This window comes from Taurulus bubalis (assembly GCF_910589615.1).
Source record: "Taurulus bubalis genome assembly, chromosome: 1".
Classification (NCBI taxonomy): Eukaryota; Metazoa; Chordata; class Actinopteri; order Perciformes; family Cottidae; genus Taurulus; species Taurulus bubalis.
Genome location: NC_136589.1, coordinates 11,629,988 through 11,656,362, shown reverse-complemented (window position 1 = coordinate 11,656,362; position 26,375 = coordinate 11,629,988). Strand labels below are relative to the sequence as shown.

The 26,375-nt window shown below is 38.9% G+C and overlaps 2 protein-coding genes across 2 annotated transcripts; both read right to left on the bottom strand.

The window, feature by feature from the left end:
* Positions 1-841: 841 nt before the first annotated feature.
* Positions 842-6,405, bottom strand: mavs (mitochondrial antiviral signaling protein; the record flags this gene model as incomplete). Its single annotated transcript, XM_079219195.1, has 4 exons — positions 842-2,734; positions 2,981-3,690; positions 5,546-5,726; positions 6,283-6,405. The coding sequence occupies 4 exons, from the start codon at positions 6,403-6,405 to the stop codon at positions 2,033-2,035; spliced, it is 1,716 nt and encodes a 571-aa protein (XP_079075321.1). The 3' UTR covers positions 842-2,032.
* Positions 6,406-15,298: 8,893 nt separating this feature from the next.
* LOC306746265 (G-protein coupled receptor 151) lies at positions 15,299-16,432 on the bottom strand (the record flags this gene model as incomplete). Its single annotated transcript, XM_079229158.1, has 1 exon — positions 15,299-16,432. One exon carries the CDS (start codon positions 16,430-16,432, stop codon positions 15,299-15,301), a length of 1,134 nt encoding a protein of 377 aa, XP_079085284.1.
* Positions 16,433-26,375: the final 9,943 nt, after the last annotated feature.

Sequence of the window (26,375 nt, the reverse complement as noted above, 5' to 3'; positions counted from 1 at the left end):
CAATGGATATTTAATATCCAAATAGCATTTAACAAGTTTAAAGTTTAAATTTTTGGCATCTTGTTTTCAGGATACAAAATAGCATTGTTTGATGAGTAAAATAATGATCCAGCTACTCCCAAATAATCTATAATACAAGCACCGTATATATATATATATATATATATATATATATATATATATATATATATATATATATATATATATATATACACTACCGTTCAAATGTCACTTAGAAATGTCCTTATTTTTTAAAGAAAAGCACTGTTTTTTTCAATGAAGATAACATTAAATTAATCAGACATACACTATACATTGTTAATGTGGTAAATGACTATTCTAGGTGAAAACGTCTGGTTTTTAATGAAATATATGAAATATAGGTGTATAGAGGCCCATTTCCAGCAACTATCACTCCAGTGTTCTAATGGTACATTGTGTTTGCTAATCACATAGAAGACTAATGGATGATTAGAAAACCCTTGTGCAATTATGTTAGCACAGCTTAAAACAGTTATGCTGGTTAGAAAAACTATACTACTGGCCTTCCTTTGAGCTAGTTGAGTATCTGGAGCATCACATTTGTGGGTTCCATTATACTCTCAAAATGGCCGGAGAAAGTGAACGTTTATGTGAAACTCGCCAGTCTGTTCTTGTTCTTAGAAATGAAGGCTATTCCATGCGAGAAAATGCGAAGAAACTGAATGGTAGTGTATATATATAATTTTTTTTACAAAATAATAATTATACAAAGGATTCAAGATGCACCCTCTCCCATAAACTTGTGATTTATCTGCAGGGAAATAAACATGCACACTCAATAAAGGATTTCTTATTTTGTATTTTAGGTTTATTCTTTATAGGATTGTCAAGTGCATAGCAAGAGACTGTGACTCAACATTTTGACATTTTATTGTTCCATAATGGCAATACATTTAATATACAAAGCATCTTTGCAGCTCAAATCTGTTCTTTTCTGACATTTCTTATGTTGACAATGCTACTTACAATAAAATGTCATCACACAGAAGATGAATTTTCAAACTTGCTTATATTTAAAGGAGAACAAATCCAATGGAAACATAACATGTAATCTCAAACATTTACACCAGAAGACGGCAGCGAGCAGCCAGCCTCGAGCCAAGTGCAGCAAGATTTGCCCAATTTCCATTTTTTTATTGTGCATTGTAAAAATGATCTAATTGCATAAAAAGGTGATGTTTCCACTAATTACATGTTTTTGATGTTTTCAAACATCAAAACAGAACAATTAAACAATAACCACAAAAAAAACTATTGTAAAACCAAGTTAAATATGAAGCTACGGAGTAGATATCTCACAATCAACACTATCTCCATGGAAGTGCCATGGTTTTACTGGTATGTTATATAATTGTACAACGTTTAGCTGACTGATTCTTTGATAATTGAGTGCTTTGGAATGTTTTTGACAAATCTGTTTATCTTAAAATACCTACATAATATATACAAATACAAATAAATACAGACAGTGCACTAGCCATCATTTACAGAGTGTGATGCTGGTACTCTTTCTTCCACAGTCCACATCCAGTAAAATTCAGGTCCTTTGTCCACTAATCTTTACTGGATGACAGACAACAGTCTTATCTTTAAAGTGCTTATCAGACAAGTGAACATACAAACATGTCTATCACTAATATGCAGCTTAAGTGTATCTTTACATACCATATATTTGCAGCAAGTGCATAAATGACCTGAGATCTCAACCCCAGTTCCATGAAGTTCCATAACTTAAATAAGAAGGGTAGGTTTGTTTTTTGCTCACTAGGGAAAACTTCATTCAACATAAAAAATGATCAAACATAGTCCGACTTAACAACTTACATAATTAATGACATGATCAATGGTCTGGCAAATCCGCTCATATTACTATGGGTAATTATTAAACAGCTGCCTCTCGCCTTTCCAGTGACTACAATAAGGCACCATAACCTAAGATCCTCTTTCAAAAGCCTAATTTGTTCTTTATTTAAAAAGTTATTAAATTCCCTTAATTCCTAAACCTCCACGCCAATAGGAGTGCACAGGCGCCCACTCCTGCAGCTGTCAGAATGTACTTTGTATTAGCTGGCGGGGCGCTAGAGGCCGCCTTCTTCTCTGAATCCTGCAGCGTCTTCAACTCTGGTGAAATATCAGCGGGCGCAGGCTCAGAGGGGAAGCGATCCTCACTGGAGGGGGTGTTTACACTCTCCTTGGCTGCTTCACCGTTGACAAATTGAGCTTGTTTTGGGCTCTGGCCGTCGAGGTTGAGGATGGACGGCTCCTCGGACACGTGCACCTCATGCGTCATCACCTGGTGCATCTCCAAACTCTGAGAAGGGGACTCGTAGTGGTTTTCCTCTGGTTCATTGTGGTTCAGAGAAATGCCGTTCTCCTGGCATGGCAGTGCGGACGCTGTACTCTCAGTGGTGGAGCTGACAGCAGAGCACGCAGGAGGTCGGCCGGGGGTCACGGTGTCCGGTGCAGCATCGCTCAATTCCAGACGACCGCTGTCACCGGAGTAAGGCTGCACCGGGGCGCTGGGTGCAGGGACATTGGGGCTGCCATTATTTGGTGGGTGGATGCTGATGAGTTGGCCGGGCTTGCTCAGACACACATCGCTGTCATCACAGAGAGAGGCGTCTGTCCCAGCAGCACCTGGCAGGGGGGAGGTCGTAGCCGCAGTTTCTGTCTGTGGGCTGCTTTCAACAACCTGCAAGAGAAAATTATGTCAAGTTAAGTTATTAAAAAGGAAGCCAAGAGACGCTGCAATGTGCGAGCAAAAGTAAGAAATAACAAATTGCAAGTTAAATAATGCAGGAACACTGAACTAGAGTAGCATTAAGTTACATTATGATGCGTTCACGATTTTATGAATTTTGCTTGATGAAGGTTTGACGACCAAAACAAATAAAGCGAGTAATAGACAGTCTTAAAATTAACCTATTTTAGTATTCACCTGTGTGGTCGGAGGTTCAGAGGTCTCTTCGGGCTGCAGGACAACAGCTGGTTTTGGATCCACAGGAGGGGTGGTGTCCTGGACCGGAGGCCTCTCTGAGGTCATCGTGAGGAAAGAGGATCCATCGGTGACATCTGAGTTTATCTGGGTTGGAGAGGGACTCTGTGGTGGCCTGACCTCTGTGGAGGTCGTTGTTGTTTGGAGTGGACCCGGAGAGGGTGGAGTGTCTGTTTCACACGGGGTTGGTCCAGGTTCGTCCACGTGGTCGATCGATACCTCGCGGTTTTCTGCGCTCTCCCGATTAGGGATCCCCCTATCACCACCAGAGATATCCTGGCTGTATGATTCAGAGTTTTCTTCCGGCTCCTGTTGGGAGGTAATCTCCCTCTGAGGCGGTGGGGTTGTAGTCGCCGGGGTGTGTGGGGTCTCAGGGGACCCGGGAGGTGTTGGTGGGCGGGCTGCCACTTCAACCTGAGTTGACTGTGGGGGCTCAGGGACTGGCTCAGGGGAAGAAACAGCCTCAGGAACTTGTGGCTGCACAGGGGTTTCCAGAGGGGGTGAGTCGGCCGGAAGAGCAGCCGCTTCAGCCGGCGGAGCAACAGCAGCCTGACTGCTTGCACCACTCTCTGGGACGGGCAGAGGACCGGCAGATGGTGCTGGATGGACGTGTGCCTGGACGAAAGTCGCTGGAGGGGAGCTGGGGTTGGAATCTAGGGCAAAGCAAACAACGTTGTCACTGAAATCCATTTTGAATGCTCGTGACTGAACCTCCTGAGGGGCCAGCTGACTAACAATACAGTCATTCAGTTATCATTTACTGGAGCTTCTAACAGCACTCAAGTTTACAGGAAAAGCAGACATGTGCTGTATGTCCTATGCATTTATCGATTTATAGTTTGTATATTGTCATTAAGATCTAATATAAACATCCTGTAGGTATGATATTTTTTTATATATATATACAATTCCATTAGGGTGTGATATATGTCCTACAGGTGTATTCATTAATCAGGATTTATCTTTTTTTTTTATATTTATATATGTCCTTAAACTGTATTTAATAATGTGGATTAATAATTGTTCTACTTTTATATTGTTATTAAGGTCTGATATATGTGTACAGGTGGATTTATTCATGTGGAAGCAACATTTGTATATTGTTATATATACATTCCGAGGGACAAAAGATTAATCTGGTGCAATATATTTATTGTACTCTGTCCCTGTCTTAAATAAACTAATACATAAAACGAATGAATGAAAAATGCAGCAGATTATTGCTTGAAGCATTTTGTTGAAATTGTGATATGATATGATTATATTGTCATTTGTCTTTTATTGTATTAAATGCTGTGTGGTGAAACTGGAGACAAATTTCCACAATATGTAATACAGTTCCTAACAAACTAAAAACCTTATTATCATGTGCATGAAGTTCTTCCTTCAGTAAAACACGACTTGTGCAGGTATTTGAAGCTACTGACTATCTCCACTGTTCAGTATGTTACTTACAGATATCCCAAAAACATACAGAACATTACCCAGACAATTTATAGGTCTAGGATTTTAGAATTTAGAGTTTCAAGCTCAGGTCAGGATGATCACCCTTCTCCCACACACCTCTCTCACAACACAGTTATGTCTGAAGGCCACACAGCTGTTTTGCTTCGACTGTACAAATGATTGTATAAAGCTCCATAAGTCACATGCTCGTCTGTCCATGCAAAGGCCACAAAGAGAGTACAATATTAACATTTATGCAAACATTTTGTTTGCTAAATAACTGCAATTTTGGCTTTCCACAATGACATGAACATCAACTGTGATATTGATGTTCATAATTTTGGCCATAATTTGATGTTAATAATTTGAGTCCACACACTAAACCAGGAAGTGAAGAAAATAATGAAAATATTGGAAATAAGAAGCACATTACAAATGTTTGGCCTTACACTTATTATGAGCAAGCTGCTCCAAAAATTCAATGGACTTTTTTTGTTGCTGTAACACTGAGGTAACCTGTACCACCATCAACTTATTAGTCAAAAAAATGGCAGGTGATTGGATGACCCATGTGTCAATCAAATTCTTTTGAAGTCAGTCGAAAACATCTTTTCCATCCAGAAGAGCCAATAATGCTGTTCTTTGCTCTTTTTTCAATGAAATAATACTCTCCATTTCTGATTTAATAGATATTATTGCAGCATCTACGCTAACCTCTTTAGGTGTTTAGAACGCCATTGTTGTTTAGAACGAACAGTTGCCTCTCTGCGTCGTCTCAAACATACCTAAGCCCCGGCCCTAGCTGCCACTCGCTCCTCACTGGATGCTGATTGGTCAATGCTCTGGCTTACGGGACACAATTGCATTGCCTGACAAGATGGATTTTGGTCTCTTGAACTTATTTAGGGGTTAAATACTGAATTCCTTTATTATCTTACATACTACTTTGATCACAGGAACCCTCAAAACTATTTTTGATAGAATTAGTTTGAGGTAGTGCTTAATATTTTCTCATCAAAAGAGAAAAATACACAGCGGTAGGTACTGGACCTGAAGACTTACTGTTGATGCCTCTCAGAGAGTTGTATTCTGCTCTAATCTCTGCTGCTAGAGTTGTATGCTCACACGCCTCAAGGGCATCGATGAACTGCTCCGGCCAGTTTTCTCTTCTCTTCAGACAGTCCAGGAGAAGCGTCATGCTGTCGTAGTTCCCATAAGTTTCTCTTTTTGCCTCTATGTTTTCCTAAAATTAGATAAAAACAAAAATAAAGCTTTTGAAAACAGATACCTGAATTTATCAGTTTGTTGTTTGTGTACTGATGATTTTCAGTGAGTTTGATTGTTCATATTGTCATCAGTGGTAATAAACATTATAAAGGCCGAACAATAACCAAACTTGCGCATTCTTTTCAAAAATGTTTCTGGTATGATGTGATGTTTTGTCAAAAACAACATTTTGGCAGATGTTATTTCTAGACTCTCAATAGTTTATATCAATATAGGCCAAAATAAACCAGTATTGGTTGGGCACTAATGCTAACAGAGTTACGTTATACTTGTACTCTTAAAGCTGCAGTTGGCAACTAAAAATGTACTATTTGTCACTATATCCTGACAGTAAGTAAAACAATCTGGTTCCTCTGCATCCTTTTGCTCGTCATGGCATTTGCAAGATTATACCACGGCATAAGAAATACAACCAATCAAATATAGGATTCAAGATTCTGTTACTACCAGGCCTTATTCAACATTAGTCAAATAAAGCCCAGACATAGTGCTTGAACCCTAGTGAAACTTACCCTGTCGTGAGCAGTCAAGCAGGGCAGATGGATCATTATTTCTCTCACTTTCACCTTGCTCACAATGGTCGACATATTACGCCGCAAGTATCCATTGTACAGCCTGTCACTGGCAAATGACATCTATGAAAGTGGACAAAAACACAGAGACAGTAAAGATTGGAAAACATTTTTTTTAAATATAATTTCTACTCTTTTACTACATGTGAAATGGGAAAGTACCCTGAAAAACACATCATGGCAACAGTATCGTTAACGTCTGCAATGATCACAGAGTCCCTTATTCTGGACTTTTTACTCAGTGAAACTGAAAGTGAAAGTGAAGATCAGACATCCTGCCATTTTGGAGGAAAAAAAGAAAATGTTATTTCCCTTTTTGCGACATTTTTGTGTAAGTGTAACTTAACTTCCCTTCTTCAAGGGGAGGACAACACTCTTTTATTTCAAGGTTGCACTTGTCTGGCATACGAAGAAGGTGAACAGGCCCAGACTAGTCACTGATTAATCACCTCCAGACTTCAGTTTAATATCTGAACTTCAAATGTGCAGTATGAACATCTCATTCACACCCACACATTCCTATGGTTTAGCCAGGGTCAAATATAAAGCCTGGGTAAACCTTTTTTGTATTGAATACACTTTAAATCCTTGACTTTGTTTGTATCTAAACAGGTCAGGCGACGTAATCTGTGTGTGTGTGTGTGTGTGTGTGTGTGTGGGGGGGGGGGGGGGGGGGGGTTGTGATTGTTTCTCAGGATTATCTGTCATCGCTGGCCTTCTCAAATGGAGCAGTACCTTACAGTTTAGTGTAAATATGGGGCAGCAGCGGTCAGGAATAAATGCCAGAGGCACAAACCAAAGAGCAAAGTCTTCCTCAATGTATCATTAGCCCACACACGCACGCACGCACACACACACACACACACACACACACACACACACACACACACACACACACACAACACGTCACGTCGATATATGAGGAATACGGGAGTTTTGGGGTTTTTATATTCAAGCATGGATCTAAGTGTAAAGTGCGAGAGAGGGGTGGCGGTAGGAAGCACCTTGGCACGACAGCGAATTATGCAGAGCTAAGCCAAGTGAATACCCTCTAAATTCGAAGGTCATGGCAGTGCCTTTTTCTTGCCAGTCTCCTTGGTTTTCCAAGACTCTGGGTCAAATTTCATGCAGAACAGATCTCATAACATCTCACACCTACTGCTTTAAGTCTCATTTAAGTCTGAGGGAGTTTGCTACAGTTCAGATTCCAAATAACTTTATTGTCCAAAACATGGAGACAAGAAGTTAAAGCAGAATTATTCAATGTAAAACTGGCATGAGGAAATAGCTCAAGCAAGTTTTCCAGTAAACATATGACTAAGAAGGGGATAGGCTGGGTAGGAACAAAAAAAACGACTTAACAGCCCGTTAAACATATTGAAATATGTTGTTAAATAAAGCCGGCGAACCTGAATTAGCATTAAAAAGTCAGCTACTTTCAATGAATAAATACGACACAACCGAGCTGATGTCCCCGCTGTTTCCAGAGTTGACTCTAGTATTCACACAACACTCAATGACCCACCTATTCTATGTTATAACACACTTGATAAAGGTTAAGTTGTCGTAATGCCACATGATATTGCGCTCACCTTTCGTGTTTTGGTGCCTCGGCAGTTTGTGACTCCCTGTCAAAAGCTATTCCTGCTCTCACTAAAACCTGCGCTGTCTTCCACGCACACATCTGCGCAGCGGTTCCCTCCCCAGCTCCCTGTTCTCCATCCCTATTGGACGAGAGCGCCGTCATTCAAATCGTGGGCCAATGGGATTGAGGTCAGACTGTAAAGAAGGCGGGGCATGCTTAATCGTGACCCTAAACGTGACTTTTTATTTCCTGTGCTGTGATGGGATGGCAGTAGAATTAGATTGGATCTAGACTTCTGCTTTACATCTGTCTCTAATCCCTGATCCTAATCCCTTCACAGAGACACATACACGCACGCACGCACGCACGCGCGCGCACACACACACACACACACACACACCCACACACACACACACACACACACACACACACACGCACACACAACAAATGGAAGGGAAATAAAGGTTTTATTTATTTATGAAACAGAAGATGTATGAACACTACAATTGTATTTCTTCAGGAAAAAGCTGGTATTCAACAGTAGCCCATCCAGGAGTATTAAAACACACCGTGGTGGGATGTAGGTAATGTTAGTGTCCTAAAGTACACATTTTGAGGTACTTATTTCTATTCTGCTTCTACTCCGCATTCAGAGAGAAATATTGTACTTTCCTCTCAACTACATTATCAAGATTTCATCAAAAACAGATGATGATTTTTTATTTCAAATTGTCACAGATGAAAAGTATCTACATGACATATAGCAGTAAAAATAAGCTCGAAGTGAACCTTTTTCAGCAAAAAACTAGTAGTGTACTGGAGTAGAAGTATAAAACATGACAAAGTGCAAGTACCTCACTTTAGTACAATATTTCAGTAAATGTGATATTCCACCACTGCTCATATCATTACATGAGAGCTTTTATCATTATATATGCATATTTTAGTATGGAGCACAGATTTCAAATGTACTAATCCGCATTTAATCATTAATCTGCATGAAACAACTATATGCGACCTCAGTGGCAGCATTTGTTTATTTATTTATTTGTATTTATTCGAAACCTCAAAATTAATCCATACTTCCCTCTGCGTAAACCCCACCAGGGCCGCCTTTGGAACCTGTGAGAGCAAAACATAAAAACTATACTGAAAATGATTCCAGTACATGGCAGGGCCAAAAGATTCAGCTTGTCCACCTCTCAAAACTTTTGTGGTGTGTTTTAGCTATGTTTTATTATTTTAGTTGTTTCTTTAATATCATCATTTATTTGTCTTATAATTGTTTGCTTTCGGTTCTCAACAAGGAAAACACCTTATTACTAATAACCTCCTGTGTGTCTTTTTATTTACTGTTAACGTCAAGATCATTATAGACTTTACGATGGAAACAAGATAAGCTTCATTTAAATAAGTGAGGCAACAGGTCTGCTGTAGTCCAAAGATCTACTGAAAAATAAAAACACAAATTACATGAGATTAGATTATGGCTAATAGCGCCAGGGCAGCACCATGGCTTTTGCTCATTTTAAAACACATGGTGGCGCCACTTACTCACTCACTGAGTCAGGAGTGTGTAATACTCTTCAGAACACACAGTGTGCATTTACATAAACATGCCCTGAATAAAACGAGCATCCACTGATGTGTATCATCAGGAGATCCGTCTCTTGTGTGACAATAATCTTATTTAATGTAAGGAGCAAGTTAACAACATGAACAGGGTCCCATGTGATCTGAATTACTGGATGATTATGGAAAGGATAATGACATCAGGCAGGCTGTTAGTTCATTATATCGCAGGTCTGTTCAACAGGGATTGAATGGGCTCAATGTTTGAATGCATTGCTGCGATGTAGCGTTTTTTATTTTTTATGATAAGATGTCCTTTATCCTGAAAACTTTACATTATTCATGTTAAATACATTACCTCAAGAAAAAAACTCCATCTCTCGAGTTATGATGCAAAGAGAGAAAAACCCGGATTACAGTGCTTTGCCTTTGTGCTCGACACAAATCTGATTCTTTAACAGATTATTTGATTTTATATTCTGTTTGACATTTGACAGTTTCTGTGTGGAAAGTGACCAATGGAAAGAGATTAAACACCTCAATTATTTTGTTTGATTGGATGTCAATCTACCTCAGTTCATGCTAAAAGGGCCAAACAAAAAACACACTATCAAACTGCTCCATGGGAAGTGTAGGATTCAAGTTTTTTTTTGCTGCTGGACCCATATTAGCCACTAAAAATCAGGATCTTTTAGACACTGATATTTTCATATTGACCTTCAACTTAATGTAGGTACATTTCTAAATTGCTGGAGTACCGCTTTACGTTTTTAATCTCAAAACATTTCCATTAAAAAGTGCATTACTCCATTTGCTGCTCAGCTCTGCACGCCCCAGAGATCTCCAGTCAATAAAACCACGTGGGCGGTACTCGTCTGTGACATCTCCTTCCATGCATTTCCTTTTGTTGTTTCTGCATGTAAAGTGGCAATCTCTTCTTTATCATTTTTCTACATCAATTTCTTTTGTTTATTTTTTAACTATACTAAGCTAAATGTAAAGCATGACACTGCCAGAGGATGGTCAGAAGAGACAATGTGTGTTTAGAAAAGCCAATGTGGAAAAACAAAGATGTGTTTGGATGAAAATATAGTTGTTACTTTTATTATATTTGATGAAAGCTCTGATTTGGATGGGAGTCTTGACATCTGAGTGGCCAAACAGTAAATAGGAGAATATGAAAATCTGTTCGGAACTGACAATAAACCAGACACTAAACAACACAAAACCGTCTTTATATACTGAATCCCACCCCTCTAACCCTCCTTGCAGCTCTTGCTGAAACTATTAGCGTGTTCCATTTTGTCTCAAGTCTGCTTCAGACCTATTCATATCTTGCAGGGCAATCATTCCTTTGCGAGAAGATGGCTACAAATAAAGCCACAGCTTGAGCCTGAGGCAACAATCCATCACGGTTGAGTGGGGAGAAAAAACACCGGCTACATCTCAATAAAAGAGCAGGACGGTTCTGTTTTCAGAGGCCTTTAGCTTTAAAACTACAGAAAGAAAACCATGGAGTCATAACGCACAAGATTCTCATGCAGCACCACGCAGTCATTTCAACTCAGGCTTCAGTAGTGGTTCAATGTATTTAAAGCATTAAAAGTGAAAATGTTACTATATTATATCATTAGATGAATGAAATGTTTTTGCATGTTTGCATTAAAAATGTATGCAAAAATAATATGTATGGAACATATTTCCCTCTGAAATGTCAAGTACAAATATAAAGTGGCATGGAAAGAGAAGACTCAAGTCACATCTTGTTTTACTTCCCTCTTACCTTTTTCATTTAATGCAAGTTCAGATCTTGGTTAAAGTTCATCAGTTCAGTCTTCAGCAGAGACGGCTGACCCTTAACCCAAATATGAAGAAGCTCGCTGTCTTTATGAATGATGAATGAGACGGCTTTCATTAAATATGTGCACATTAAAGGGAGCTCTGTACACATGTGTAGAGTAGAAATGGGGCCTTATAGATTATATCCTACAGAGGCAGTTTAATTTATTTTATGCCGGCGTTAAGTGAACCAAGCATCGTGGCTGCACTACACAACAGCCTATACTGCTTTTTAAACTCACGGCACCTCTGAGAACATAAACATCTTAGAAAATTGTTGTAAAGAGTGGAACATACTTTCTGAGCTGTGTCGTTCAGTTAGATCAATAAGGAATCACCAAAAAGACTGTCTCAGATCGCAATAGGTTATGAAAAAGAGTCTCATAAAGGTTGTGTCGGCCTAAAGTGTCTGTGATCTGGATCCTGGATAGCTTGCACATGCACTAACTCCTTCAGGGTCAAAGATTGGATCTTTATTGAGGTTTTAACCTGATAAAGGCAGCAGAACACCAACAGCATGGAGAAAACTAACAGTAACGTATACATTTCACTTTTGCCCGAATTTACCAATTTTAGCAAAGATCCTGGATTCCTCTGGAGAAATAACACCTTTAATAAATCTTCATCAAATACATAATACCAAAAATATAACACATGAGGAGGTGTGGTGGAAAATGGCCGCGCTATACACAAGTCTATGATTCGAGCCAGCGGTAGTGATACATGAGGTAAACATATCCTGAGAAGCTAATGCTAACACGACTTCTGTGCTCTGCACATTAATCCATTTATTACTCTATTTATATGATAAAATATAATAGATATTGAAGTATATTTTACATTTACAATACTAATACTTTACATTACTAATACCCCCCAAAAATGTAATTGGTCACCGTCTGGTTAGTCAAGTTCCTGCAAGGCGGCAACCTCCGGTTCTTAAGAAGAGAAGCCAATGCTGAAGTGTCTTGAACTCGCATTCTCTCTACTGGCCATCAGGGGGCGACTCCTGTGGTTGCTAAATATAACTCTCATTGTATAGAAGTTGATGAGAAATGACTCTACTTTTCACTGGATGTATTGTGTGTCTTCTTCAAGACAGCAAGATGTTCATTGTGTAAATTATGGGCCTATTTAGAGATACATATAGCTCAGTATGATTTACGGCGGGACTACGTAGTGATTGACAGGTTGCGACCCAACAAGAGCTGTCTATGGCCTCTTCTCTGCCGTCCAAATATGGTCACTTATTGGCTGCAAAAATGGCAAGAAAATATAATGACAAAAGACAGAAGGGTCTACAGAATGTTTTGGAAAGTTTTCTGTTTGAGTACGTTTGGACGTTGATTTCAAAGTAAATTAGACAGCAAAGGCGTTCTGGTGATCTTCATGTCTTTAGCTTGTCCAAAAAGCTATACATGGCCTGGTTAAGATAAGATAAAATAAGATAATCCTTTATCGCAGGATTGCAGGATTCAGCAGCAGTGCACACAAGAGACACATAGTAAATAACAATCAAGTAATATAAATAAACAGTAAAAACAATCATAAAAACAGTAAAGAAGAACAATAATCCACAATAGCAATATTACATATGCAGACGGAAGAAAAAGTATTTTAAAAAAAAGTATTTAAATGTATTTATATTGCATGTAGGAGTCTGTCAGGTCCTTTAAATTTTGTTTTTTTTCAAGGATTAAATTATAATCTGGCGAAGCTGCTTTTAACCTCAACACTCACCTCTTTTAAAAGCCGGCGAAACACTTTTCCTCAAAAGCCTTTGATTAGGTTTCATCCTGTTGTGTTTGTCTGTAAACGCTCAGTTTGAACACATATTTTGTCTCTTTATTGTGACACCTCATGGGAGAAATACATGTAACTTGTTTTATGAAACCATAAATATCATGCTGATATAAAAAAGTGCGTGATGTGAGCCTTTACATATTTTAAGTCAAGTCAGTGTTTTTACATTTTACGTTTCTTACATTATAATATTTATATTACAATATTACAAGAGTTGTCAACAGCACAGTGTCTTCGTGTTGAAGGAGAGATGTGGGTGATTTAAAAACAAATATTTGTCGCATAAATAGACTCCTTGATTTGCTGAGAAAAAGTAAAAGATGTCTGTTATTCAGTGTCTGATCTGATGGGGAACTTCACAAATACAGTGACTAATAACAATGAAAAACCAAGTGACCTAAGGGCAGACATTTGGAGACACGTACCATTGTCAATGAATAAATTATGCGCCGGAGCACAATCATGATGAAGAGCTTTAGAGGTTTGTTTGTTTTTTTTCCTCTTTCGACCTATAACCTTTCTTTTCACTCAGGCAGACTAAAATGTCAAATCTACTGGGCCGTCGGAGCCACAGGCGGCCGTTGCTTTACTGGTAAACACACAGACCACTAATAGCAGTTTCTTTTCACGACCACTGAAAGGTTAGACTGTTAACGCAGGTCATCTGGGCTGGAGCGGCACAGCTGACCACCCTCTCTATCTATTACATTTATATCTGACCAAAGCTATTTATACATCAAGAAACACTGTTTTTAAGTCCCTGGCTTCTCGTTTTCACTGTGCAAAAATGAGAATACACCGTTTCTACTACTCAAAAAAATCAAAATAAACTCAAACTAAACTTTAGTGAAGACTCAGAGACATTTATATTACTTTATTTGTACTTTGATTTATTTGTATTGTGCCTTTATTGTGTTATACATTAATTGTTGAATAAACAATTTGACAAACTTTTTTTCTTTTTTTTTACTTTACTTCAATCCATTCATCAGCTACAAGCTATTAATTAACATATAATAACTAATTTATAACACTTTAAAATGTAGTTACAAGAAAATATGAGGACGTTTTAAAATGTTTATTAATGTATGTATAACCCTTCAAAAAAACATTTTAAAATGACCATTTAGCTGTGTCCACCTACAAGATATTTTGTAATTTAGTAGCTTTAGTACAATTTTGTACCTTAGTATTTCCATTTTTTTGCTCCTCTACTTCTACACCCTCTTACTTTTGGTACTTTAGTATATTTAGATCCTAATGCTTTTGGACTTTTACTTCAATATGAATATGAATGCAGGACTTGTACTTGTAAGAGAGTATTTCTGCGCTGTAGTATTTCTACTTTTACTTTAGTATTTTCTCCACCACTGCTAATGCATCATGGGTAAGATATGGTTTAAACAACACTGAAGTCAAACTTCCTGGAGGTACTTCATCTAAACTGTGAAAATAATACTGCATGATGCACTTTTATGGCTACTTGGCTGTTAGTGTGACTGAGACTGGTCATTCATCCTGAGGAAGACATAAACATCGACCAGCTTTGACACCACTACTTACTAAAACTGACAACATGTCGCTTTCACTGAAATATTATGATTGACCTAAAACATGCAGCTGGATTAGTTGTGATTTTAATATGGAGAAATGATCTCTGCATGTCATCTCTTCTGAATTAAATGGAGAGCTTTGATGGTCAAACTGTATTTGATCCGTGATTAAGGTAGACTCAATGATTGCATGGCCTTTGGAGAAGAAGAAAAAAACAGAGCAGTATATTTGTGAATGTTTTAATATCAATGTTATGCACCACGTACACAATCACAACTCACTCCTTGATGCTCGAGTGTCCTGGATATTTACATTGGCTTCGTGTTATAGGTACAAACCTCCTCTAATAAAGGTGTTCTAATCGACAGTGCAGCAATGCTGCAGGCAAGAACAGATATTCAAAATAGATAAACATGTGTTACATCCAAAAACATGATAGTGTACAAGTTTATTTTACATCTAATTAAGCTCACGACAGCAAACAGCCGTTGGACGAGGGTCTGCACTGTGGGTCATACACACTAGAAACCAGCTGAGAACAAGTTGAACTCTTCTGCTAAAAAACAAATGAATAAATAAAAAGACACTTTCACATCTGATTCACTACAACATCTTCTCCTCTCGCTCCCACGGAACCGGATCCTGCTCCTCCTCGACGTGCGTATTCCTGCGTCCTGTCCAAAAGTGCTCCACATCTGGGAAGGTCTTCTCCTGCTCCTGCGAGACCGCGTTGCCGACGGCGTTGGCTCCGACTTCTGCTCCGTTCCCCTCCGTTTTTGGACACTTGATGCGGGGGATGCGCTTTGTGGCTCTGCAGGTGGCGAGGAACCAGATGGTGATCAGACCCTGGCGCACGTCGTCGTACATGGTCATCAAGATCACCGGAGAGAGGGAGCTGCATGCGTAAAGGAGGATTTGCGCAAAGATGATCAAACCCACGGGAGGTTTGTTGTACCCAAGCCTGATCCAGGTGAATGTCCCCCACTCTGGCAGCAGCATGAGCCCGAGGGCGCCGCTGAGACACAGTAAAACCAGGGTAACTTTGCTCTGGTGCTGCGGGTTGGGAGCGTGGTTCACCGCGGCGTGCAGCGCTTTAGTGTAGTAGGCAAGTGTGAAGATGACCGGAACCACGAAGGCTGCAGTTGGATAGATCTTGTAGAACAAACTCATGAAGTCAGACGCGCACTTCGGCATTTCAGAGATGCAAATAGTGTCGCGGCCATGCGGCACCAGAGAAGCGAAAAGCATCTGAGGAATCGGAAACAGCATCGACACAATCCAAATGAACGCCAGGGCTCCGTGGATCCACGTCGGGCTGTGGAGAGGCCCCGTGGCGGTGCTGGGCACCAGCGTGTGCTTGGCTCTGGTGGAGACTGCAAGGATTAAAGTTTTTGCAATCACACACGAGTGCTGGAACCAGTCCGTGGTGCTGCAGACAAAACTGCCCAGGGTCCAGGTCTGCTTGTAGTAGGTGACAGCGCGTACCGGGGCGCACAGTAGCAGGATCACCAAGTCCGTGGAGGCCAGAGAGGCGAGGAGCGCTTTCACCTCGGAGCCCTTTCCGTTCCTAAAGTCACGGAGGAAAATGAGCAAAACGAGCAAATTCCCAACCGCCCCGGACACGCAGATCCCGATGAGGATAACAGGAATGGCTGTCCTGGTGTCCTCCCCCTGGAGAAGTTGAACTCCTCCGATAAAATCAAAAAAGGAAACATTTGCTGGTCGATCAATATCCATCTCCTCCCGAGAGACTTTACAGTTCGAGTTCCTTGAAGTGAGGGGAAGAAGAAGACCCAATTGCAGTCAACAAACTAAAGTAAATGTTTTTGCTTCTTTCTTTTGGATTCCACTTTTCTCCGCAGATAAAGGAAGATAAGTTAGGAGGAGCTGTCCAGGACGCCGCGCTGCTGAAACGCTGCTGACGGGGTCGTGATCGCATCAGCAAGTGGGTGAGCAGGCTGGCAAGGTAGGCTATTTCAAGTGCTGCCATTTAGCATCGTCAACCACTCACGTCATTTTTTATCAGTGTGGCTCCAGGCTGCAGCCAGCACAAATGTGAGCGCAGCGTGATGAATTACATTGAAAAACCTCGGAGGGATCACGGCTGGTGTGGTGTGTCAGAAATATGTAAAAGTGCCACAATGATCTGACCCCTTTGGATATCTGTCAGTTATCTCTTTAGGTCCAAACGTAATATACAGAACACAGGCTGTGACTTTCACTGGAGTCACATGCCAATGGATGCCAATAACTGGCATTTAGTGCAGATATAATGACTGAAATTACGAATCATATCATGCTGCAAAACACTGTAATGTCTTAAAACTATACTCATTAGACGCACACGTTCCTTCCATACATGTTAAAAAGTCTTAATGTTGTCTCAGTATTTAACTGCTAACATTTCTCTAACTTTGCAAACTGAAAGAAATGTCCTTTTAAAACACATCAGGGCCAACCATCAACCTTCTAGAGGTCAAATTGAGAAGAATACACGACATTTACGCGACATTTTGGTTTGCTGATTGTATTGTGGCCTTTTAAAGTTATTCTGTCCACATGTATAATATTTAAAGGTGCTTTAAAGTACATTTTAAGTTACTTTTTAAAGATGAAGAAACATATTTACCCCCACAATTTTATGCAGCCCTATATTTGGTATGATACAAAGTTTAATTTACTGCTTTGTTTAATGACTTCATTAAGAATTATATCAAGAACATTTGTTACTGCCACTTTCTAAAAAAGGCACTGTTTGTTATAGCAAATGGGTCATTGGTAATAAGTCTGTTACGACGACTTTATAGATCAGTTACAAGCCGTTTTTAAGATAAACCTTTGGGTTGGTACCAAATCAGCCTTGTGCTTTATTAGCTGGTATCATACAAAATGTGTTAGAGGCTATTTAACAGTATCTCTTGTGTCCAGTTTATTATTCCAATGTAAAATCATCCGCTCTGTACACATTTTAAACACAGTTCTTTAACAACCGGAATCATCATCAAACTTTCTCTTTCTCTGTTTATTTGACATGCTTATGTTAAAAATGAATACAAGCAGATATATTGTTATCAGATTTTAAAAGACATCAGTATTTCTTGCAAACGTCCAGTTCAGCCTTTATTGGCACATATTGGGAGGAATCCAACATGACATGACACCTCTCCAGTGAACTGTTGGGCCGCTGAACCTTCTAGAAAACATATGCGTTTGACTTCACAACATTTATTTACTGCAGACGTAATGTCTTATTAGAAAGTGAGAAACCACTGATGTATTCATGGAATGCCAACATTTATAATGTCACTATTCCCTTCCAATAAACCAATTCTGAAGATCTGGGATTCTGCTGATACAGATCTGATACCAGTTCTCTCTTTCCCCCCGAATGTACCTCACTACATGTACCTCCTTGCAAAGATTTTTTTTTTTAAATGTAAAGTAGCATGAGGGATCGCTGTGGCACGTACAACTGAATTAACGACTTGCTGTGACCTAATGAATGTGACTGATAGAGGAAACACTGAATTTTAATAATGACATTGAATAATAAACTGTATTTAATGTGGATTACGTCAAGTCATGCATCCGGGTCACACATAAATATTGATGAAACTTAATGTTTTAGAGGTATTCACACATGATTGAAATATTTATGGTTGAAGTTAAAAAACGAAGTGGCAACTCAAGCTCATTATCGTCTTTCATAGTGCATGAAGCAGACTGCACCACAGAGTGAGGTGTGTTTACTTGACTTGAAGAGCATCCGGATAATGAAAGGGAGGAAGGGTGAGGGGGTTGTACGTGGAGAGGTGAGGGTGCCCACTCAAATGCTGTCACCTCCTCTGAGAGAGTTGGTTGCTAGGAGACCAGAGCCACCATCACAGTATGGGGTTAGGAAGATGTGAGGCATCATGAAGTAATGCCAGATATGGATGGGTAAAGAGGCATTAAAGCGACTCTGGAGCTTCAGATGTAATGAATGAATAATAACAACAGTGTGATTGCAGAGAGGGAAAGGCTTTGGTGATATTTAGAGGGATAATATAATAGCACATGCAGAGATGCTGCCCTTGCAGCCTCCCACACTCAGGGATAATTGATATGTTATGGACTTTGCAAGGCTATGAATACAAGTAGTTTTCAGCTCCCACTGGTTCTGCTTCTATAAGTGTCACACACATGTAACACTCAATTCTGCATTTATTTATACAGGGATCCACTTGTAACATTCCAGAGTGTCCCCACCTGCAACACATTTCTAGATTTATAATTAGTCATTTTCATGCAGAGATGGAGCCTCACTGAACAAGATTAGAAGATGGCGCTAGAGGAAAAGTCAGCGGATCATCAACGTCATTAGGATTCACCGTGTGAGGATCATGAATATCTGTAAAAGGTAATTGTCACAACCCATCAAATAGTTGTTGAGATAGTGACTGCCATCTCAATACGCATTGGTCAAAATCCTGATTGAAACACCCTGAGTTGAATATTTTTTTAAGTAAAACAGGTAAGAGGAGCATTCAAAGATATAGAGTTGTGCATCATCTGTATAACAGTGCTGTCTGACGATATTACAAGTAACAATGTTGCCCAGATTTAGCATGTATGAAGAACATTGAATGGGGCCTAGTGCGCTTCCCTGAGGAACTCCATAATTAAAATAAAATGTGATACAAGACCTACTTTTTTCTCAAGTCTATTCATTGAAATGTATTGATAAATTCTGTGTCAGGCAGTACTCAAATCTAAAATAATGAGAACAGCCACTTCACTGGAATCAACAGAAACTTGTAAGTCAATAATGGTCTTAAATAAAGCAGTTTATCGTTATGGTTAGTCAAATATCCAGACCAGAATCTTTAGCCATGCTAGTGGCGTGTTGGTCTTACAGGTTTCAACAACTTTAGTCCAAGCTCAAATGTCTTATCAACTATTTGATGGATTGGATACACTTTTGTAGACATCCGTGGTGCCCAGAGGATGGCTCCTGATGGTGATCATCACTAGCACCATCATGGCATTTGTTTCTGAGTGAAATCCATTCAACAGAACTGTTGGATGGATTGCAATAACTTTTTGGTATACAAATTCATGTCCCCTTCAGGATTAACTGAAGCAGTTTTTCTGATCCTCTGACTTTATATCCAGCGTCAAAATGTCCATTTGTCCAATACTTTGACTATGACTTAATATTTGCAAAACTGATGACATTCCCATCAGACTCATCAGCTGTACTTTGTGTTTGCTGCTAATGATCATACTAAGCATACTAATATGCCCAACAGAATTGTTGAACATTATATAATCAGCATGTCAGCACTGAAAGCCATCATTAGGATATCCCTCAAAGCAGCGAAGTCTCGCTATTTTGTGATTCAATGAAACACATCACTATCCATTCAAAAACTGTATGCATGAATTAGAGGGGGATTAAGTTACTTGAAGAAGATCTTGCCCTTATGAGGTTTTGTCATTCTGTCAATCATGACAGCGATTATGCAGCAAAAGGGGCATTAATGTGCTTTAATTTTCTGCCGTGTGTCATTTTAGTCAGTAAGTCAGTTTCTAAATGGCGGCAGTCTCATCCTGGAACAAAACAGTTTCTCAGCGGGGTCTTGAAAGGATGAAAGATCCTTCTTTTTGAATCGTGTATGCGCCTATGTGTATTGTGTGCTACTTAGGTCTTCTTCTTGGGAAACAACCCAGACCCACTGATATACAAGAGCAAATGCCCATGAGTTGTTTTTTTTGTCGTCTCTGCCTCCACCACTCCAGCCGAGACTGAATCCGTATTGTGTGAGAGTAGGATCCCTCACATTCCTCCGAGGCATTTACAAGGCCAGAGAAGGACAAAATAACAAAAAAAATGATAGAGGAAGGGGGAGAACACAAACAAAAACCCAGAGCTGCGTAAGAGTCTATATGAACTCCAGTAATGTTCCCTTTGGAGATATTCCAGAGTAGAAACAAAGATAAAGTACTTTTTCGACCACAGGGATATCTCCCCTGAAAAGCAAACCTTGCCATGATACATTTCGGTCCCAAATCTCTTGATGCGGAAAGGCTATTACAGTATCAAAGAAAACAAGCGCAGGTCTTTGTTGTCATTAGCATCATTCAGAGGGATCAAAGGTAAAAGGGTCTCCCCAGGTAACCGCAGACATGAACCGCGTTGTTATTGATGTTATTGCTCAGAAGTGGAGAAGGGATTAGTAATTTGCGACTGATGTTGCGACCTTATTTTACATGAAAACTGACTGCTTTCAAGTTCCCCACCGCCATCAAGTGTAGCTCAAGATGGAGAGTGATGGCTGCCGACATCAAGTTGCTCCCATCGGTGGCAAAGACTGACAGTTACCACGACAACCTATGGATGGAAACCACTTGACTTGCAAAGCTGCTTGTGACTGTCTTTGTGCTTCGGTCAGCATAAGGAATGTCCTCTCTAACAGTTTTAATTTCCCTGCTCGTGTGAATAAATCTGCGTTTCGATTTGTAACGAGCTCCGAGACAAAATACCTTTATCGTTTGATTTGTTTGTTTCAGGCATCATGCAAATAGATAAATGACTCCCTTTAGCGAAAGGGCAGACTCCCGCCTGCAAAATAGCAAATAATTAATGTCAGGCTTTTTTTTTGTGCATGTGGGAGGGGGAGCAGATGGAGGCTTTTCTTTTTTTTTCTTCTGAAATCATAAATACATAAAAAGCAAAGACATACATACGCAATTGGAAACATGGAATTAGCAGATAATGTAGATGATATGTTTAGTGTATATTACACCCATCACCTGCTTTTTAATGATTCATTACTTGTTTCCTCTTTTTTTAAATGCAGATTAATGTCCCCTCTAAGCTGCTATCTGATGACCCTTCCTGCTGTCTGCTATTGTGACTGATCATGGCATGGACACTGAACGCAATGCAAACAGTAGTGGAAGGGAACTAAGCACTCAACTACTCAACTTCACATTTTAAATCTTTAGTCACTCATAATAAAATGTTACATAATACAACCTATTAGTTTGTAAACTGTGATTGTTTAAACAACCTAAAGTATATATAAAGGATCTCCCACACAACCAGCTGCAACATTAAAAGATTCAGGATTAAAGATCAAAAGGATTTATTCATCACATGCTCAAAAAATGTGTGCAGTGGAATATAGAATATAATGCAGGGTGGCGTAATGACGGAAAAAGATGAATGTGCAATGAAAAATGACAATTAGAAAAATAAACGGCAACAATATACAATCAAATTCAAAGCTAAAAAGTGTATAAATATATGTAACAACAACAGTCTGTTTTCTTTTCAACTTGTCACACACTGACGCTTAGTCAAACCCTGTGGCGTCTCTTTCTAACGCACTAAGTAGCCCAACGCGTCAACATATGATGCTTCACTGCAGCTTTTGGGCCCCAGAGCATCACATGACCCGGACATTGAAATTCCACCGTTCTGCTCTGCCTGATGACTTGATTCAAACATTAACGCTTGCTTATAGGTTTAGGCATCAATGGCACTTAGTTAGGTTTAGGAAAACCACCATCAATGGGTTAAATATAAATAGTCCTACGTAAACCAAGTACAATGTAGCCAACGTAACACCTGGAAAGCACATCACAAACATCACTGAGGTAACTTCAACATGACTCAATAACACACACGCGAATGCTGGTCTCCAACACAAATATCCGAGTTGAAAGTCCTGTGTTTGTTTGACCCGTCGACCTTTGTGTTTCTTTCACGCTTTATTATTTCACTCTCAGCGCATTTTCTCTGAAGGTGTAATAATGATGTGGTTTGGTTTGACATTAAAGAAACTTGAAAGCCTGGTTAATCTCATACAGACATTTGACAGTAATAACAAAGGTGTATATTGGCCTGGTGTGTGTGTGTGTGTGTGTGTGTGTGTGTGTGTGTGTGTGTGTGTGTGTGTGTCTGTGTGTGTGTGTGTGTGTGTGTGTGTGTGTGCGCATTTTTTCAGAATAAAAATCTTAAATGTACGTTTGTCACAGTTGTCGGATAAACTGTTCAATAAAATGTTGTATTATAGTATCAAATACTGCTGTAAAAGTATGCAAAATATTATATTTAACAGTATTTTTATATTGCAGTAAGACATTTAAATTATTTACACAATAATATAACATTGTGAAAGGAACCTTTCCATTCAAATACTACTGGAGGAAAAATATGATTTCCAAAATAAAAGCTCATCACATCAGAGAGTTTGAGGGATTAAAAACATAAAAATATTTATTTTCATGAAGGTTGTAAATCCTTTGCAGTCAGAACACTGTGAGAAAAACCGCAGAAAAAACAATAGAAGACTGCCACCATGTGGCAGAGGGAGGAAACACAACACCTACACCACGACCAGAGGCTCTCCACTCCAATTTTTTGTAATCTTGGAGCAATTACAACATTCAGCGGAATATAAATACAAAAACAAGGAATATTCATATTGTTTTTGTTTTTTTATTACCACCAACATATTACCCTCTAAATTATTGTATAATATAGTTGGAATCAGAAGCAGGATCGGTTTATTTCCAAGTATTTTTACACACACAATAATTTGGTTTGGTGATTGGTGCAGAACAATGAACCTAGTACAATAGTATAAAGACATTTTTTAAAATAAAGTACGAAAATGTACAATGAAATATGACTAAATAACAAACAAACAATATAAGAGTACATTACAAATATGTCTGTTATTAAAGTGTCTATTTAAAGTATGCAGTTGTGCAGCAATGTGTCAAATGCATGTAATTGTCCAGAGGATAGTAATAATAATATGCTGATAAACTACATGAATCTATGGATCTTTCCATGTTTCCTCATGAAAATAGCAGTGTTGTGATCTCAACACTAGGTGGCAGCAGATAGTAGTTAGTTAACAGCAAGTGGTTCAGCACCTCGGCCACTAGATGGAGACTTTGATATGAGTTGTGAAAAACAATTGATGGATGGAGTGAATCTTAATCAGTACAAATCTGTTGTATTCGAGTTTGTCTGTTATATAAGATAGTCACCATTTATAGATCTATTTTACTATTACATGATTCATTTGATGGAAACCAATATGTGCTGCAGTTTACAGCATGGTTTCTTATCTCAATTATTAGAATAAAAAACATTCCAAAAAAGACCAGTGCTCCTAATAATGTTTTATTTGGTATTAGAATACGCATGTAACAAATCAAACTGAAAGTACCACAGGCAGCGTCTTTAGCAGGCGTAGGGTTGAAATTCCTGTTTAAAAATGGCACTCTGAAATACCTCTGTTTACACTAGTTATACTTTACTAACTATACAGTTTACTAACTATATAGTATAGATGTATGTTATATGAAATTTCTCAACAAAATTAATTAAATATTTTACTGATAAAACATTGGAATGGCGTTTTCAAGTTAGCTACAATTATTCCAATTTCCCCCAGAATTATGTAATACATATTTCTGTCAGTGGCTTGTGAATTTTGTTGTCCTCAATAATTAACCCGAAGATCGGACTGTAAAAGTGAAACATGTTGATCAAATCGGTGGTAATAAAAGCTCCTTGGTTATGTATTTGTTTTGTCGAGGGTGGGGTCACTACCACAAACACTTTTTTTCTTATCTTTACCTCTTTCATCATACGATTACGCAAGGTATGCATACAGCACATTTAATAAAACTTAAAGTTAGGATGTTTTAAAGTAAATACCTTCAGCTACAAGTAATACTAACATGCAAGAATACAATAAAATGTCACACAATAAAAGGAGTGTGGTATTGTTCATACATGGAGTTGAAAATCAGCACTAAGACTTTAAACATGTTACTATTTGTTACAGTTAAATAATCCAGCATTTCTGTTTCCACATTTCTTTTAAAGATGTATTCCTTCATGACAGACATAATTTAAAGTGTTGAGAGATGAATGAAATGAAAAGATTTGTTGACAAATCACACTCATTGATCCTGTGTGTGTAACTTGAATCACTTGTTTGTGCATTGAGTGTGAAATAACAACCAAATTACACTTCATTTTGGCATTACAGGACTTCATGAAACCCCTCTGAGACCTGGAAATTACATTCAATCAGTTCCACATGTTGGCGGATTAATAATTAGTTCAAATGTGTCTGTCGTGATGTTTTTATGAAATTGCCGATGAAACACCTTAGGCAGTAGCAGTCTGTCTATTAGAAGGACTATATTATATTAACACACACACATAGTCCAACTGATTAAATTTGCACACAATAAGAAAGCAAATGTGTTTTGTTTATGGACCTGCGCTGTTTATATTTAATCTAGATGACTGATGTATGTTCCCACCTTTATGCACACGAGGCCCCGCTAATCTTGTTCTGCATCGACCCATGTGCATAATGAAAAGGGGCTTATCGCGATGCTGGCCTCGGGGTGACGTCGACTTTCTCCATTTCCGCCGAGAATAAGGTGAATGCCACTTAAATCACGTGACCGGCGGAAATCTCCCAGGACCCATAGGTGCCATCGCTGGCTGAAATGGGAACAATAACTGAGAGAGAGAATAAAATGAAGAGTTCAATTGGGAGGCGATTAAAATGAATAGAAGCTCTGACTAGATAAGACACATACCATTTCCTCATCTATTTAACATTCATTGAATTGAATAATCCGGTCTTATTATCGTAAATAGTCTGCATATTTACCCTGAATATGCTAATTTATGTTTGCTGCAAGCCCTCTGCGACTTAATAATTTTTCCATCAATATATGCATATCTGCTTTCTCCTATAGCTATTTCTAAAGAGGAGTGGAGAGAGAGAGAGAGAGAGAAAGAGAGAGAGAGAGAGAAAGAGAAAGAGAGGGAGGCAGGGCGAGCGACCTAAGAGATGAACACAGTTATATTGAGCTCATTGTTTCTGTAACTTTTGTATTCATCCTTTTTTTTTTTTTTTTTGCTCTTTGCCCAGGGCCAACCGAGTTACATTTCAATCAAAAGATTCATTGTAAAGTCATTATCCCAAACTAGGCTCCCATAATTGGCTGTCATTTTGCATAGTGGTGGCACTCTGGCTTCAGGGCAAATGACTGTGGTCTTATCTTTCACTTTTAAGGAAAAATAATGGACAATTTATCATTAATCTTCTCTGGGAAATAATAACAAGTTAAATGTCATTCCCCATGTCGCGCATTACAAAAAAGAAATAGTGCTGCTCAGGGCCTGAGCTGATCACCGACTGACCTCTCCTCTTCACTGTAGAGGTAGAGGAGAAATTTAACACAGCAGGGTGAAGGAAGGTTGGACCAGAATACAACAAGCGTAAAAATCTATGTAATATGAGTTATAACAACATTAATTGGTATTCTACGTCACCTGCAGCTCTTACTGCGTAGCCTCCAATACATTTATATATGTGTTATGATCTGAAGATCCAAAAAAAGCGACTTAACTGACTGGATTTCTACACAGCATTGAAATTGAATTATCGAGGCTTTTAACTTGCTTAAAAATCTCTGTGGCCATCATGTCTACTTTTCTTTTTGCAAGTTACGTTATTTTTGTGCATTAATTAGTCTGAATCTGTATAATCAACTGGTCCTGGCACCTGCATCACTGCCGCATAGTAATAAATAAAGTGCATGTGAACATTCTGAATGTGTCTGAATACAAACAGCAGTCCAGCTC